Source organism: Lissotriton vulgaris, chromosome 1_1, assembly GCF_964263255.1.
Source record: "Lissotriton vulgaris chromosome 1_1, aLisVul1.2, whole genome shotgun sequence".
Lineage (NCBI taxonomy): Eukaryota > Metazoa > Chordata > Amphibia > Caudata > Salamandridae > Lissotriton > Lissotriton vulgaris.
In genome coordinates this window covers 1755853888-1755871107 of record NC_141685.1, presented here as the reverse complement: position 1 = coordinate 1755871107, position 17220 = coordinate 1755853888, and the positions used below count along the sequence as shown (strand labels likewise).

Genomic DNA, 17220 nt, shown 5'->3' with positions numbered 1-17220 from the left:
CCAACACAAAGTAGTCATTTCTAACATCAATTCTATTAATACACCAAGTTTCTTGAATACAAATCACGTTTGCACCCAACGTGAATAGAAACTCGAATTTCTCTGGACTACTGTGTATCCCGGCAGCGTTCCATGAGATGATTTTCAGTTGATTGTTAAAGGTGCTGAAACAATTTGGGATTATCTGTGGATTTGGATGATAGAGCATTATGCAGCCAGTTCCACCGATTAGAATCCTCTATTTGCGAGGAATTCTGAATCAGTGGAGGTGGTTTAACCTGGGAAACCAAACGTTTCCCTTTTGCAACCCAGATCTTTATATCTTTAAATGGTGAAGCAACCCCAATTTGTCTATCATCCTTTTGGGACATCCTATGGGAAGCGTCTTTATATCCAAAATTCACTATCGGTAAGACATCGATACCTGTGCATTGGAAACTCTCTGCCTGTTGCAAAACCAAATTTACAATTATTTTAGAATAAAATTTGACCCTTATACTCGAAACACTGTTTCCCCCTAGCAAAGAGACTAACTCAATGTCGCTTGATTGAATGCGGTGTAACTTATCCATTTCACTAAAGCGTAGCCATGTTCTATTTAGTGGTAAGTCAACATCAAATAGCGGAAGAAAATCCAACACATAAGTGTCCACATAAGATGTAGCCTCTTTTCGCTCGTAATGGCTCCCCTGTCCCAGCTGTAATAGTAAAAGGAGAGGCCAGTGGATTAAGTAACTCAGAATTAACTGGGTTAGCACTCCTTAAGTCCGATTCTAGGGAAGATTTTAAGCCCAAGCCGTCCTTTTGTGTTAAATCCTCCCTAATCATGGGTGGAGAGTTTCCAAGAGACTCTGAGGCACGATAGGGAGGACTGGCTTCCAAAATCACCCTTGCGGTAGATGGAATAGGTTCAGTGGCTTTATCTTCCTTATCAGTTAGGATTATAGAGTCTTGAAAAATTATCCGCCTCTGTCTTTTCTTCTTATACTTACGCACCAGTTTCCTTTTATTTCCTTTATATTTTTTGTGTTTTCCATTTTTTTTCCCTTCCTTCTTGATTGACCTCGGAAATGGCTTTTTTATTTTCCGAGCAGAAGATTGGAAAGAGTTCTTGTGGTACTTGACAGTCAGGGCTAGGCATAATTTCTTCCGCTATCCCCAGATCCGCCTTCATGATACAATTGGGTGCAGCAGTTACAGGCGAACCCTTGGCAATATTATCGTGTTGTGCAACTAGCACTGGTTCAGGGACCTTTATCTTGGAGTTTTCTGTACACACCTCGGTTTCCCCCTTATTTAGTTTGTACCATGCGAGAAGAGGGGGGTATTCCTCATTTCCGGTGCTTTTTGTAATAGGTTTTCTAAGATTTGTGTAACAGAGTCCAAAATACAGTCCGAGCTGCCTACAAATTTTCCCAATAAGAACAATATAGAGGCTAACAGATGTTCCAGTGCAATCAGGGATTCCGATAAAGGTTTATCTCCTGCCCCGACAGTAGGACAACTGCCGGATAAATTAAGAATTGGACTCCTGGACTCCTGGAAGTACTTAATAAGTCAGACATACATTGCCTATTCACCGAGGGGGTACTACTATAGAGTAGCAGCCCGGATGGTGTCGCCCCTCCTAAAGGTTTATTAGTTTCCGGAGCAGCCGGGCTGACCGGCTTCACATATCGGCCGCAGAGTTCCAGGTCAATAGAAAGCGGGGGTGAGGCTTGACCATCCATGCTATTCAAGGGTGACTCCAAAAGAGGAATGGAGTTATTGACTAGAGAATCATTAAGTGAGAGTACAAGAAGATTATTAGCCCCGCCCTCCTCAGAATGCACAATGCAGGGGGTGTCAATGAATGTCACTTGCGGTGGCTCAGAAGGCACAAGAAGAGCGTTGGTATCTACAGTGTGAGTATCGTTCTCTTGGATGTCTGGGGCTGTAATATCTTTTCCAACAGCCATTGAGGGTTTTTCCACCGGTTTTTCCCAAAGTTCAAAGAGCTGACATTGGCCCTTTAGCAGCTGGTTATTCACAGATTTATTTCGCAAGGGATTTGATTTTGTTTTGGCGCAAGTTCTTCCTCCCACCATTCTCCCAGAGCGAAGTTTTTTAGTCATCTTTTACTGAAGGCTTCCCACACTCCGGCGTTGCGAAGTAAGGATATTACAATATAAGAATATGTAAAAGTTATTAAAACGCAATAATGAAATGTAAAATTAAATCAGTGCAGTCAGCGTTCAGGTACTATGGATGACGGAAAGGTGCAGTCCCTCTCAACTGAAGTGATTACTTCATCCGGACCAAATAGGATAACATATGGAAAATTAAAAATAAAAATAGCGGGGCCCAGCCCAGCCTACCTCGGCCACTGAGGGCCACAGAGGGCCCGCCCTTTGCCCGGGCTTCGCTCGGCGTCCCGCGAGACGGGGGTGGCTCCGTATTTCTGCGCCTCCTGGCACGAAACTGACGCGGCCGGTGCCGCTGGGGTTGCTGGGAAACGCAGTTTCCTTGCCTCAGCGCCGCGCTCCACACGGTGTTCTCTTCAATACCGGTGAGTGTTCAGGGAGCGGGAGGCGGGCGGGCAAGGTCGCTGTAACAAAGACCCAACAGCAGCGTTTTGGGAGCAGAAAGCAATCCGGGCAGTCTTTCAACAGCAACAGCATTTCCTTAATTTTTCTTTCTCTGCTTATTTTTTTCATACAATATAATTTTCGCGTTTCATGCATGAAATGAACTTCAGGGCTGTAAACATATACACACAAAAAAAACTTAAAATACAATGCTAGCACATCAACTCCTATTAAAAGCAATACTTCAGGTAGTAAACCTCCTACCACAAAGCGCCAATATATAAAAAACCTTGAGGTGACATACAGTGAGACCACATGCAAAATATCCTTCTACGTGCATCACTTAATCACCCTATGCCCGATAACACGTATACACATATTCATTTGGGATTGTAACACCTCATTAGAAAAATCAGAAAATTAACTGTGGGAGGACCTGAAACAAGTGGCATTATTCTAATGTTTATAGCATGTTCAATCAGGGGATAATGTTTCAAAAGAATTAGTTTTTTTTAAATTTCTCACCCAATACAAGCAAGTCCACCCAAATACAAATGTTTTCACAAAGTAGCTTACATATGACTTTGTATTATCAATAGAGGAAATGAAAGAATTTCTCGGTTCCAGAATTATTATAATCCCAGTCTCCCAATGCCTGGATAGATCATGAAAATGCAACATCCAAATATGCAAGGTATAGGGTATCCAGTAGAGGCACCTAATAGGTTAAAGAATCATTTTGTGGACCAGTCCTTACCAACAATATAAAGATCATATGTCACAAACAATCTTATGTGAGAATAGCCCCATTGTATGCCAATTAATGCACTTGCATCAGCGCATCTATGATTCCAACATTAGCAGAGCTCCATTATTTTAAATCCCACTCATAACTACATATTCCACAATACATATTGCGCCTGCTAACGACTTTAAAAATGCAACGTGATATCTACACCATTAATCTTTGCAAGGCGCATGGAACAGCATAGGCGCCCGTGGTGATGCCTTCAACCAATAGATGTAGATGTATTCTGCTGGAAATATACAGAATACTGGTCCATATGACAAAAACAAATAACCAGGTATCTACATAAAGATGCATACTCCGGTTTAGAAAACTCAGCTGTAAGTTAGCAACAACGTATCCACGAACAGGATATTTATTAGAGGTGCACCAGGGAAGGATACAGTTAGGCTTGCAAGGCATGGCTGAAGGCTAGCAACAATGTATCTGCAAACAAGTTAATTGTCAGGGGTGCACCCCGAGCGTGTACTCTGTTGGGATTCCCAGACCTAGTGCAGTCTAGCAGCAACGCATCAGCGAATAGGCTATTTGTTAGAAGCACACCCGGAAAAAACAAAAAAAAACATACATACATATCAGAGAAAGTTTGAAAGCAACATGACTCGCTACAGAAACGCATAAGCATAACAGGCAGGTTGGAAGTCAGCCCAACTCAACAACTCCTAAAGAACATGTAAAAAAAAGGCATATAATGAGTGATTTTAAAAGATCAAAGTGTCGCTGTACTGTAGAGACAATCTGTATGAAACTAGCTGCCATGTCAGCTTCCGCTTTGGAAAAATGTATAACGTTCACAGTCTTTTGACGACAACGAGATCGCATATGTTGTTAATGGCGGTTAAAGCCATCCTTAATAAACCCTAACAGAGTAAAAAGTGAAAGAAGGATTGACCCCCACCTCCGCATTGGTCATGTAAACCCATTTAATGCAGTGCCGTTTACACTATTTAGACATGCTACAATGTGACACCTTCGTGCGCTTGTGTGTATGTTGCTGCCAAAATCGCCAAACGTGCACCTATTTTGGTGACAACGAGATCGCATGAGAGTGAAAAATCAAAAAGATGGCTTAACGCAGCATCTGCATTGGTCATCTGAACGTATTCAGTGCAGCGTTGTGTTCACAATTTAGCACATTCTACAATATAACACAATCTTCATCCGCCTGTGTTTAGAGTCTTACCTGTATCCATGTCTAGTGCATATGCCAGGTGTTGCATGTCCTGAGTGACAAGGGTAAAATATGCAACGCTAGTCTTTTGTTCTTTAAGTGCAAGCTTCCCACCCTGTTAGATGAAATACACCTGTGCAGTTATTGCGGGATAAGTCTATGTGGTATAATCAGGTACACTGGAATTATGCGATTGTCTGGCCACTACGATTTTCCCATAATTCTAGATTTGCTACATAATCTGTCGCATAATCTGCAGATTTTAACCAAAAAGTGTGTTACTAGCTCAAAGGGATCAAAAGTTAATAAAAATACAGCAACACATGATGTTGCACAGTGGAAAATCTTTAGCAAAGCTGGACTCGCCACCTTTCTGTTCCTTATTGCTATATTTGGGTATTACACGGGTACTAAAGAGGTGCAACCACTGCCTATACAGTGTTACCAAGTTAAAAACTGAAGAAATAATTAAGTTATTGTAATTGGAGGGCGTACCTCTTCAACTGGAGGTTGGGGACACCTTGTTACTTCCCAGGGTTCCCACCACTTAAGGCAACAGTACTGGGGGGTACGAACACCATGCAGGCTGGCGGCATTATGCAGCAAAAGTTAAACAAGCCTTGGCCCCTCTGTACCGGGAAACCAATCTCTAATTTTCAGATACACCAGTAGCCAGTGTAGGGAAGGCGCTGATCCAGTGTGCAGTGCACCAACAGGCTCACATTACCGTAATGAGGCCCCTCGGATGGGAGTTTAAAATCCGGTCCCCCGGCTCTAAGCAGTCCCTATGCATGACTGAAGGCTGCTGCACTGAAGGAGGTTCCAGATGGCCAGCGATTAGAGATGGTGCCACAGGATGGCACGTTCCTTCCTGATGTCGGGAGTCACTGGTCCCCTTGGCGTGCAGGAAAACCACAACAGCTTCTCCTGGGGGGCGGGGACAGAGGCACCTACCACACACTCCTCTACCCCAAGCACAGCGCTCCTCACACGATTCCATAACATGGCGTGAAGCGCTCAACAGACCAGAAATGATGCGCTCAAAACACCCTTACCTTGTCAAACGTTTGATGACATGGGTGCAGTACACATCGCTCCAGGAATCCTCTTGGCACATGAGTGAGTGTAAGCATAAGAGCATCCAACAGCGCTCACCGTGTGCAGTACTGTCAGTGACGAGGAGCGTAAACCAGCATTCCTTGGAGAACACTGGGGGGCACAAGGAGGGAGCAGGCAGGCAAGCCAGCACACTGGGGTCCTTGCAGGCAAAACAATAGTCCTTCCAGCAGGTCAGCACAAAACGGCAAAGTCCCAGTGTTGGTTTTCCTGGTAGCACCGCAATCCTCGGTCACATCATGTAGATCCAACAGTATCTGGTTACAAATCCCGTTTAGCGTCTAACATGGGGTCAGAACCCCTGTACTTGTACTCATAATGTCTTTGATGTGGAGGTAACTTCAATACAAACTTTAGTAGTGCACCACACCTCCATTCAATCCCTAGTTCTAGACACACTACCGGCGTGCGTAGACGACATTGTGATGGGCCAAGCACAGCCCTATTCAGGTGCGGGTGACAGCTGCTTCCACCACTCTAGCTCAGGAAGACTCCTCAGGAAATGGGGGGCACACCACCGCTCCCTTTGTGACTGTCTAGTGTGAAGGCACAAAACAGGCCCTTGTCAGTCTAAACCAGATGTTGACTGGAGTCACGCTGCAAAGCACAAAGAGTCATTAGCACATAGAAATGTCCATTCTAAAATAGCAATAACAATCTGCTTTCTCTAATAAGCAGGTTTTATCACCACTATTCCAAACATACTAAACATGGCAATGCTACTCCTTCCAGGTCAGAAATGACCACTGAAACGCATATCGGAGAATTCCCAATGCAAATCTAAGGGAGGAGCAGCCTCGCAGCAGTGAGCAACCAAATAGGCTGTTTGTCACTACCAGGACATGCCACACAACAAAGGTACATGTCCTATCTTTTACCTACACAGCCCCCAGCCCATAGGGCTGCATAGGGCTTACATTAGGGTTACCTATATGTAGTAAAAGGGGAGAACCAGACATTGGCAAGTAACTTTAAATGCCAAGTCCCTATAGCAGTAGGGCCTGAAATAGGTTTGAAAGGCTACTTCGGTGGGTGGCACAAGCAGTGCTGCAGGCCCAATAGTGGCATTTCACTTACAGGCCCTGGGTATATATAATGCTACTGTACAAGGGACTTGCAGGTAAATTAAATATGCCAAACTGCTGTAGACCAATCATACCAAGTTAACAGGAGAGAGCACATGCACTTTAGCATAGGTTAGCAGTGGTAAAGTGCCCAGAGTCCTAAAGCCAACAAAAACAGGTCAGAAAAAATAAAGGAGAAAAGCCAAACATTTTGCGATAACCATGCAGAAAGGTCCAAGTCCAACAATGTGTTTGTATTGTATGAGTATTAGTTGTTGTTTTTTGTGCATATGTTTACAGCCCTGAAGGAGCTTGTTTCATGAACGAAACGTGTTGGCTGTTTCTTCTGAAACTGAAGTAAAGAAAGAAAAATAAAGAAGATTCTTTAAACAAATTGGATACCTTGGACTTGCATCATTTTGTGCGCCTTCCCATATTATTTTCTTAATGATAAATAATAAATTAATTGGAAACTAAATACCGCAAATCTAAACCCTAGGCCTTCATCCACACTGCATCACTGGACAAATTGTGTTTGGGTGTCTTTGTGGCAAATGTTGAGGATGATTAAGCTTTCCCTGAATATTCATTACAAAGGCAGACAACATTTATGCCACCTAACTATGTAGACAATGACTAAAAATGGCATGAATTGATGTGGCACAACATAGAACAATGCTCCACCTTCTCAATGGAAGGAAGCCATGAAAACAACCCTACTACATAAAGAATAGATTTGAATTTACACACTAAATGTAGAGAACAAGAGATTGATTCTGTGTTTCGCTTTCGTTATGAAATATTAAGCCCCTCACCTAACACACGCTTTCTGTAGTAGGCCTTTAAAAAAGAAAAGTAGAGTGATGCAGTGATCCCCTCTGTGACGGTGGGAGTCTATGTGCTCCTGATGGCAGGAGGGTATGAGGATCAGCAATCTTTTGAGCTCCCCTGTTTACCCCTCATCCTACCACTCACCAATGGATTTAGTCTGTCTCATCCAATCAGTTACCTTCTTACCCATCCAGGAGTACCTGCGCCCACAAACGGGCCCTTAATAAACAGCCAAGCAGTTTCCGAGAACACTTGAATGGTGGCCTTTAGAAATTAATAAAGTCAAGTAAAAGATGATCACAGTAAGTGGTGGTGATACACCAGTGGTGGTCTCAAAAATGGAATACCGTGATCCATAAGTTGACAGCAGAATTGGACACAAAGGGCCAGAGGTGGTTTCCAGAACTGAATGCCATACTCCAAATAATACCACCACACATGGATGCCAAACTCCAGGTGAGAGCACTAGACCTGGACACACTCCTCTGCTCCTTTTTCCGCTGGGTTTCTTACTCTGTTCACCCCCCCCCGCCCCCCCCCCCCACACACACACACACCCCTTCTTACTTCCCAGTGTTTTCTTATCTTTTATTCGCTGTTTGGATTTTAGATTTCAGAACCTTTCAGTGCTCGAGAACAAGGTCATATTTTGCTTTTGATTCCTTGCCGGTTATTGCTCTGTATGTGAGAGTATCTTGGCTCTGCTGCTGTCAATGCTATTCCGGGGATGGTTGGGTAATTGTGCGGGTAAACATGAATCATGCACTGCTGCTACAATGTTATTCGAGTTCTGTGTGTTTCAAGGAAGCTTGCCCTGCTGCCGCTTGTGCTGCAACTATGTGCTTGTGGGAACCAGCTCCCTACTTATTGTGGGTGTTGAAGGGAATCTTGTAGTGCTGCTGCTGTGCCTCTGCTTGTGAACAAGCAGTGTTTAACTGAGGGAGCCTATTGGCCAGCAAATCAGCGTATGACCGAACCAAGCAGCGCTCTTGTCTTGGCTGTACCTGCTCTTTCTGTGAGGAAAACTTGCACTGCTGCTGACCATGGTGTACCTTGTTCTTTGCGTTATTGTTTTGCACACCTGTTCTCATAGAGAAGCCAAACGATTGCTTTTATTGTTTCAAAATGTTCCACTAATTGTTGCAAAGGCACCTTTTCAAATCAGCCTGTCCGTTCTTGCCAGGACCACTAAAACCGCGTTCTAGCAATTGTGGGGGGACTGTGGGCATTTTCTAGTAGGATCACTTTATGTGAAAAAACAGTTCTCACTTAATCCGTCTAGCTCTTTTATTCGCTCTACTTATTGTCAAAAGTCTAATGATGTGCATCTAAATGTAACTGATGTGATCACAGTATTTTATGCTTTTACATTGTATCATCATGAAGTCAATGTCAAAATAGTTTAATATCTGTGGTTTTCTGTTTGTAACAACTGCTTCTAACTTGGCCACTGTAAATTGATTTTCTAACCGGTCCTTAAAGGCTCAGATTTTGCTTTCATGGACGTGGTCTCTATTGCTTCTACACAGAACCATCCTTATTGGGGAAGGAAGCCTGGAACCCCTGGAAGGAGGATGAAAATAATGAGCAGCAGGCGCTGCAGAAGAAATATGAACAAGACAGTGAAAGACTGAAAAATCTGGTGGCCAGAAACAAGCCGACCGAACTGCGGATTCAGATCTGGGGCAAAGCCGCTATTGGTAAATACGTCTGTGAGATTGAAAGTACCAAGTATGTAGTAGACCTGCCCGATTGGCTGTGGCGCTCACTGACCTTGATCAAAGCCGTGACTATCCATAAAGGCTGTAATTGCACCACTTCTCACTTAGAAGAAATAGAATAACATCTGATCTTCCAAGTGTTTAGACCATATTCAAAATGAGTTGGGTGTATCCTTTAGGGCCGCAATTTGTACATTGAAGTTGGTCTTTTTCTCTGTAGAAATAGGCATCCAAATCTGGACTTTATCAAAACAACATATCCTAAAACTGAGACCTTTTCAAATAATTGCACATTACTTATCTGAGTTTCTGACTGATTTACCACCTTGTAAAAGTAAATGTTACTAGTAACCAAAGGTGAGTAGGGTAAGGTATTATCCAACTGTGGCCAGAAGTTGTACATTCCCGGAGCTTGGGCGCGCAGCTATGTATAAAATGGTAATGCTTCCCAAAGTTACGGTAGCTGCTGCAGCATATGCAAACCAGTGAGAGATCAACATGGAGCTGGGAGGGGAAAGCAAGTGGGTGGGGAGCACACAATGACGACCACATCCTGGAGGGGGCTGCAGGAGAACCACACTAGTGAGAGGGGTCAGAGTGTAGCGTAAAAGAGAAGCACACGAGGGAGACCGCTAGAAATATTTCTTGTGCAGTGCTTAAAAAACAAAAGAAAAATTAGAGCCTGAAAAACTGAGCAGTGTAAGGACATAGTAATGCTTCCATGATCCAGGGGCAGTGCCAAACAGAAGAAGAGGAAGTAAAGCCTACACAATAATAAATAAGAAGCAAGCAAATTATAGTGACCATGAAGCCAACCAATGGTATGCAATGGCCGGGCTCCAAGCCCCCTGTGAAAACAATATGTCTGTCAAGATGCACCATGTAGTATGTCAGACCATAAATAGTTGCAGTTTGAGCAGGTGTGGGGCCAGTCCAATTAAAACTTCAGCAGATGTATTATGTCTGGGCTAGAATGAAGACGATGGGCATAAATGGAGTCCGATGCCTGTCTGCGAGGGCGTGGGCAGGTGTGAGATTGTATTTCACGTTATATGACTTTGTTCTCTCCTAATCTTGCTGGGAGTGCTGCTACTGTCCCGGTTTGCCCGCCTGTTTTCTGGCCGCAACGCCACACCACGCCTCGCGGCCCCCGCTCCGCGGGAGCCGCTCGCAGGCGAAAGACACTGTTGGGGACTCTGCCACCTGGCGTAAATGTTCCTTAAACATTGCTTCCTCGAAGAAATCCTCACTAGGCAACTTTGCTTTAGCACTTACCCCTGAGCGCACAGCAGGCCCTCGCTCCCTGCTTACACTGGCAGATATACACCACTGCCCATCTTTGCCTCCATGCGATCAAGTGAAGGATCTTTCACCAAATCCTCCGGAGGAGGCTGCGCCACCCAATCCTGTGGTTGGTGCAAGCTCACAGGTAAAGAGCAAATCGCCTAGGGCTGCTACAAAGGCTAACAAAAATGCTAAAAAAATGGCGCTTCAGCAAAAGAAAAGCTTGGCTAGGTCTGCATTCGCCCGCAAAAAGGCTAAAATTGCGAGAGCCCAGTTTTTTAATTGCCGACGCCAATTAGGTGCCTCTGCCCCTGGGGAACCAAACGACAAAACCTACATAGATTTGCCTGTTAGTGCTACTACCCATGTCTTGGAGGGAGCTGTGAATGTTCTGAGGAAATATAAATTGTATGGTCAAGTAATGTTCCCTAACGTGTACCCCACCGTCTCCATGTACCCGCTTAAAGTGCATGTAACTTCCCTCCTGTGCCAGCTATGAAGACGCAAATACATTTGCGTCCAACGTTAACATGTCCTCTTTCAGACCCACCCTGAATGGGTTGAATATTCCGTTCCTAAGTATGCTATGCCAACGTCTTTTTGTGGTGTACTTTACACGTTTTTCAGCTCTGGCGAAGTAGGCCCCGAATTCTGCCATCGAGCCTTTTCCTGCCTTCTAAATCTGAACACCTCAGCCTGGGCTGTCTCTGTACCCGTGACCTCTGCCTTACTTCCTGTGCGGCTAACGGCGCTTAGCTCAGCCTGCTGCCTGCCAAGACTGAATTCAACCTTCGAATTATCTGTTCCGCTCCTCGAAAATGCATTCCTACCTACTAGTTTAAGTAAACATCCCCCCAGCTGCAGAGCAAAGGGCCCGGCCTCACTGTCTCCGTGCAAGTAATTCATAGCCTCTGTTACCATGGTAGGCCCATGCCCCCTCGCATCTCATGCAGACACTTAGACGCTTATACACGCACTCACAGTTAGTATAGAATAGCTTCTGCCCCAGAGACCTTTTCCTTCTAGATAATATGGTTCCTAAACATCAGATACCAGATATGATAGATATGATAGAGGTACGAGTTGATCTGACATGCCAGACTTCTGTCTCTTTCCGCTAGTGTAAATGTCAAGTCCCCTGCACCCTCCAGTTTCACGTCAATCACACGTCATGCAGCTGCGCGCGCATCCAGGCCTCAGATTTCTGCTGACATTGCCAAATTCTGCTTTGTACCCACCTACTCGTGACACTCACATATGACGTTTCTAGCACACGCCTCTATGTTCACGCCTAGTTCACGCCTTCTAATTACGTATCACTACCACGTGTGTGCTCTTATCTTGCTTCTCTCAGCTGTTACGCCTACTGTATTGGTTTCTATTATATGATTTAAGTATATAAGCTATGTATTGTCAATAAAATATTGCTCTATCCCTTCCTGCACCCCAGTGGTGGCAGGAACACGATATCCGATCTGGTACCATGACCATTCCTTTTTAAGGAATAAAACCCCTAAGAACTCTAACACCACGGACTCTGCCTCTTTCTTTCCGATTGAGTTATTTTTGTTAAAGTACTTACCTGCATTGAAATTAGGACGGTAAATCAAATATTTACCACATTATTTTGGCGCCCGAACAGGGACCCCTCCCCCACCCCACGCGCCGGTTGGTGCGTTGCAAGCTTTGCCCCCTGCCATCAGTCAAGACGGAACTACGCGTACCCGCAGGATTTCCTGTTTCTCCCTCTGGCCCACGGAGGTGACGGAGACTGCGATCAGCACCCAGACGAGGCGGTGAGGAGTGCGGAGGATCCCGACCAGAGCCTAGCCGAAAGAAGCAAGGTCCGAGGTGTCAAGAGGCCCACCAGTTTCCGAAGTATCCACGTATCGAGTCGAGTCGAGTCCAGTCCGGTCCAGTCCAGTCGAGTTCTCCGAGGCCTTCCGATTCCGTGCTTCCCGGTGAGTACCATCGCTGGGACGTATCTAGACGGGTGCATTATTATGTATCCGGTAAAGACGGGTTTGGGTACACAAACACGGTCTGCACTGTTTTAGACAGTGTATCTGTACTGTTTAGCAGTATATCAGTTATTCAAGTTCTTGCACTGTCTTCGACAGTGTATCTGTGCTGTTTAGCAGTACATCCAGTATCTAGGGTAGAGATATATGTTCAAAATGTTTTTCATGTGACTAATGTCGTGGTATGAGTGATTGTTTAATGTGCATTATTGTGTTTTTGTGTAATTAGTTGTGTTCAGAGTTAAGTAGCGAGGTTTGAGTATACAGTATTAAGTAAACAAGATGCAGTTTTTCAATAAGTTAAAGCAGATAGGAACTAGGAAAGGGATACTAGAGGAAGAAATTCCTATCCCCCCTAGGGACACGCCTGGAAATTTCATGTACCATAAGCATGGCATAGACTCCATATTGTATCTAGATTTATGGGCCGATTATACTAAGCACCTAGAAGAAAGACACAGATGGCCCGTTACAGGAACGTGGGATGCTGAGTGCATCCTGAAAGTAGAAGAAGCACTATGGAGAAAGAAAGCCAGACAATCACAGAAAGATGCCATAGAATTATGGCGTAAAGAATCACATAAACGAGCCGAGAAAGAACTACGAAAAGAAGACAGACTTAGAGAGGCATCGGATAAAGTCCGAGAAAACGAATTAGTTACTGAAGGAATCCGAGTAAAAGCAGAACAAGTAGACCGCGCACGAAACAATCTTGTAAATGGCATGTACTTAGTGGCCGAGGGTTCGCCTGAAGCCACTTCAGAAATACCGAAAGATCTGCCGTCACCATTGGTTCCAACTAAAGTAAAGCACAGGACTACTAAAGACATATTTCTGAATTCCTATCTAGATGATGCAGCACCCGCTTACACCAATTCACGCGCCCCGCCTACTGACGGGGACGGAGGTGGCAACCCGCCTCCAGACCATATCCCGCCATTACCGCAACAAAGTTCCCCCGTCCGACAGCCTGTCGTCCCTCCACCCCCACCACTTCCCACACCTAAGGTTAAGATACCAAATCCGTTTTTGCCTGATCCTATTAAGAGACAAGTTCAAGTACACATACAGACTCCACAGAGGGATAATGCCCAAGCCTCCGCCTCAGGAGGTGCAACCGGGGGTTACCAGACCCCGCCAGCAACACACAGATTACACCTTAGGGACATGCAGAAGCACCCTACACTCCAGTCACCCCGTCTCGACATACTCAAAGAACAACTTCCAGTTTGCAGATACGATCCAGTACCCGGCAAAGACGATAGAATGTTGATAGCATCACTACGTTTGCGACAAGCTACAGATTACCTAGTGTTATTCTCAGGGATGACTGATCACCTAGATAGAATATATCATTTTGTCCAGACTGGGGAATATCCTGAAAGTATTAAGGAGGCCTTGGCACATCAGAAAGTTGACACTCAAGCATATATATTACGTTTTTTCATAAATTGCTTAATAAGAGAACGAGACAGGCCTGAGACAGAACAGGATGAAATGGAAGCATTAAACAGGTGGCAGGGGTGTGGAATTTAATGAAATATTTACTTGTCCAAGGGACAAGTAGCTTCATAAATCTACTTGTCCTGTAACAAAATCCACTTGTCCCTTTGGTGCCACATAGTGCGCCGTAAAATAATGGCAGCCATCTCAATATAGAAGAGCTCTGATAGTAGCCTCTCTGGTTAATGTCAGGCTAATACTATAAAAGGATTTGACTTTTGGGGGGTTTCACTAGCTTTTCTCTAATCTTTTCCCATACTGAGAAAGGTTGGAAATTTACTACCCCTGACAACGGCAGAAGTAAAGTTTCTTCCAGGGCTGGGAAAAATGTGGTTCGAGGAAAAGTGAACTTGTAAACACTCTGATTTCCACTGGGGAACATTCATCTTTGCTCATGCTACAATGCAATTCACAAATATTTTCTAGAATTACGGTTTCCTGGCCTACTTAAGGAAATTCATGTGAATTCATGAAAAACGTAAATCTGCAATAATATAAGGACATATATCCTGGGTGTACTTTTGTGACTTACTTTAACATTTGAGCCCCTAATTCAATCTGAGTTAACCAAGTCTTTTTGTTTTTATTTAAATGCTTTCTCATCCTATCTATAGGCTGGCTTCATTGTGTGTGACATTCTGCTCTTTTACAAAGTAGTTTTGTTCAGTACCAGGAATTTCTATGGCAATGAGGCCTTTATGAGACCAAATACTGGCTGTCTAGTAAGAACGTGCTGGCAAACAGCACCACACCTACCTGATAATCCCCAGGTAGAGAAAGGAGCATAGGGCAGGCCAAGTGAGTAACCAGAAAATTGAAATACCCCCCACTTTGATCCAAAGCTCTTATGCCACCAAGCAAGCGAAAAAAGTCACTGGAGTCCTCTCCAGAATTGCTCTGTCTCTTCCATCTAAGCATTCATCCTTTCACCCACTGATATCTAGCATTTCATCTTTACATGGTCATCCATTCATTCTTTCATCCATTAGCCTTTCACCAATATGTTTGTCCATCTGTTGATTTGTCAGTCCATCCGCTCATCAATATCCAAACCTACCCATCCATCTCCAAACCTAACCATTTCAGCCATCTGTCCATCCTTTCGCTCATCCATACAGCCACCCATTCCCTCCATCCATCTATCCATCCATCCATCCTTTCACTTATCCATCCATCCTTTCACTCATCCATCCACTCTTTCACTCATCCACCCACCCACCCATCTACCAATCCATCAATCCAAACAATCCATCTTTCCACTCATCCATTTATCCTTTACACTCATCCATCCTTTCGCTCCCTAATCCATACACCCTGTAACCCATCCATTCACCTTTTCCTTCATTATAACATCCTTTGTCTATCCACTATCCCCGTCACTCAACCATCCCTGTCACTCATTCATCCATGCATTTAGCCAGCAACACTTACACTCACTCATCCTTTCACCCACACATTCATCCATCCTTTCACTCACACCCACCCTTTCACATTAATTATGAGCCTTTGTCTGTCGAGCTGCAGACAGAAGAGGCCCATCAAGAGCTCCACCTCTACAGTAGCTGCTAAAGTGGGGTGTTCACGAAGCCCCTGTTCATACCTATCTTTCCATCTCCAAACCTATCTAGCAAACTCATCAATCCAGCCTTCCTTTCGCTCATCCATCCTTTTGCTCATCCATCCATCCTTTCATCCCACACATCCTCCTTTTCGCTCATATTCATCCACCCTTTCACTCATCCCTCCATCCATCCTTTTGCTCATACATCCATCCTCCTTTTCACTCGTATATCCTTCCACCCTTTCACTTCCTCCATTTATGCTTTAGCTCATCCATCCACCCTTTTACCCCATCCATCTTCCATTTCGCTCATATATCCATCCACCCTTTCACTAATTCCTCCATCCACCCTTTCACTAATCCCTCCATCCACCTTTACACTCAACTATCCACCCATCCATCCATCCACCCTTCCTCCCAGCTAGGCACCTACCCACCCACGGATTCATCCACCCACCCACTCGGCCGTCCATCCATTCATCTACTCTATCTCTCACCCATTAATCGCCCTTTCATTCAGCCATCCATCCTTTCACTCATCCATCCACTTTCACCCCATCCATCCACTTCCCCATCCATCCACTCAGCCATCCATCCTTTCACCCTTGCCCATCCATTCTTTCATGCATCCTTCCTGACATCCATCATTTCACTCATTCATGCATCTATCCATCCACCCTTTCACTCCACCCATTCATCCATGCACCTATCCATCCAACCTTTCACTCATTCATACATGCATCTATCCATCCACCCTTTCACTCATTCATCAATGCATCTATTAAACCACCCTATCACTCATCCACCCACCCCTTTCAAAACCATTATGGGCCTTTGTGTGCAGACCTGTAGACTGAAGAGGCCCATTAAGAACTTCACAGCTGCTGTAGTTGCTATGGAAGTGTGTTCAAAATGCCCCTGGTGTATGCACAAAGTGAGATGAGAGGCCTAGTTCAAGGACAGAAATGGGGGTGGCCTTAGGCCTGCATGAAAGCCTCATGGAGAAACTTATGAGCTTTAATGTAAGCCCTGAATGACTAAGAAAACGAGAGGCCAAGGGGAGCAGGTCCAGGCTGTCAGAGAGGGCGGTGTTAGCAGGTTTAGGCATGGGTGAAACAAAGTGTACAGGAAAGGCAAAGTGCAAAGAAGGGGATGCACGAGGTGCATGAGAAGGGAAAGCACTGCTCTTGGGGCCGTATGAGGCCCAAGAGTGGAGCAGAGATTAAAACACAGGGGTCATAGAGTTCAAGTCAGAGCAAGGGGCCACGAGGCAGATAAGGCAGCCTCTTTCATGCCAGTGCTGTGAGTGTTCTGGAGCTGCAGAAGCAGCAGATGTTTGTCTCATGCAAAAAAAAAATAAAAGGAACAGGGGCGGGCCTGGGGGCCACACAAGCTTATGGAGCTGGCTGCAACTTTGAGCTCTGCTATATCTCCGTTGTTGTTCTGCTCTGGGGAAATTAAAGTGCAGGCCCCAGCACCATTAAACTGTCTACTTGTCCTTTGGACAAAATGCAAATTAAAACCTCTTGCCCTCCTAAGAAATCTAGATGTCTCGGGCGTCGGGAGATAGGAA

General features: G+C 44.8%; 1 protein-coding gene across 1 annotated transcript in view; it reads left to right on the top strand.

The window, feature by feature from the left end:
* The window catches only part of RXYLT1 (ribitol xylosyltransferase 1), a 140400-nt gene that overhangs the window by 35274 nt on the left and 87906 nt on the right, over positions 1-17220 (top strand). The window contains exon 2 of the mRNA XM_086919058.1: positions 9087-9257. Within this exon, the coding sequence (XP_086775184.1) occupies positions 9087-9257 (171 nt within the window). The remainder of the gene's footprint in view (positions 1-9086; positions 9258-17220) is intronic.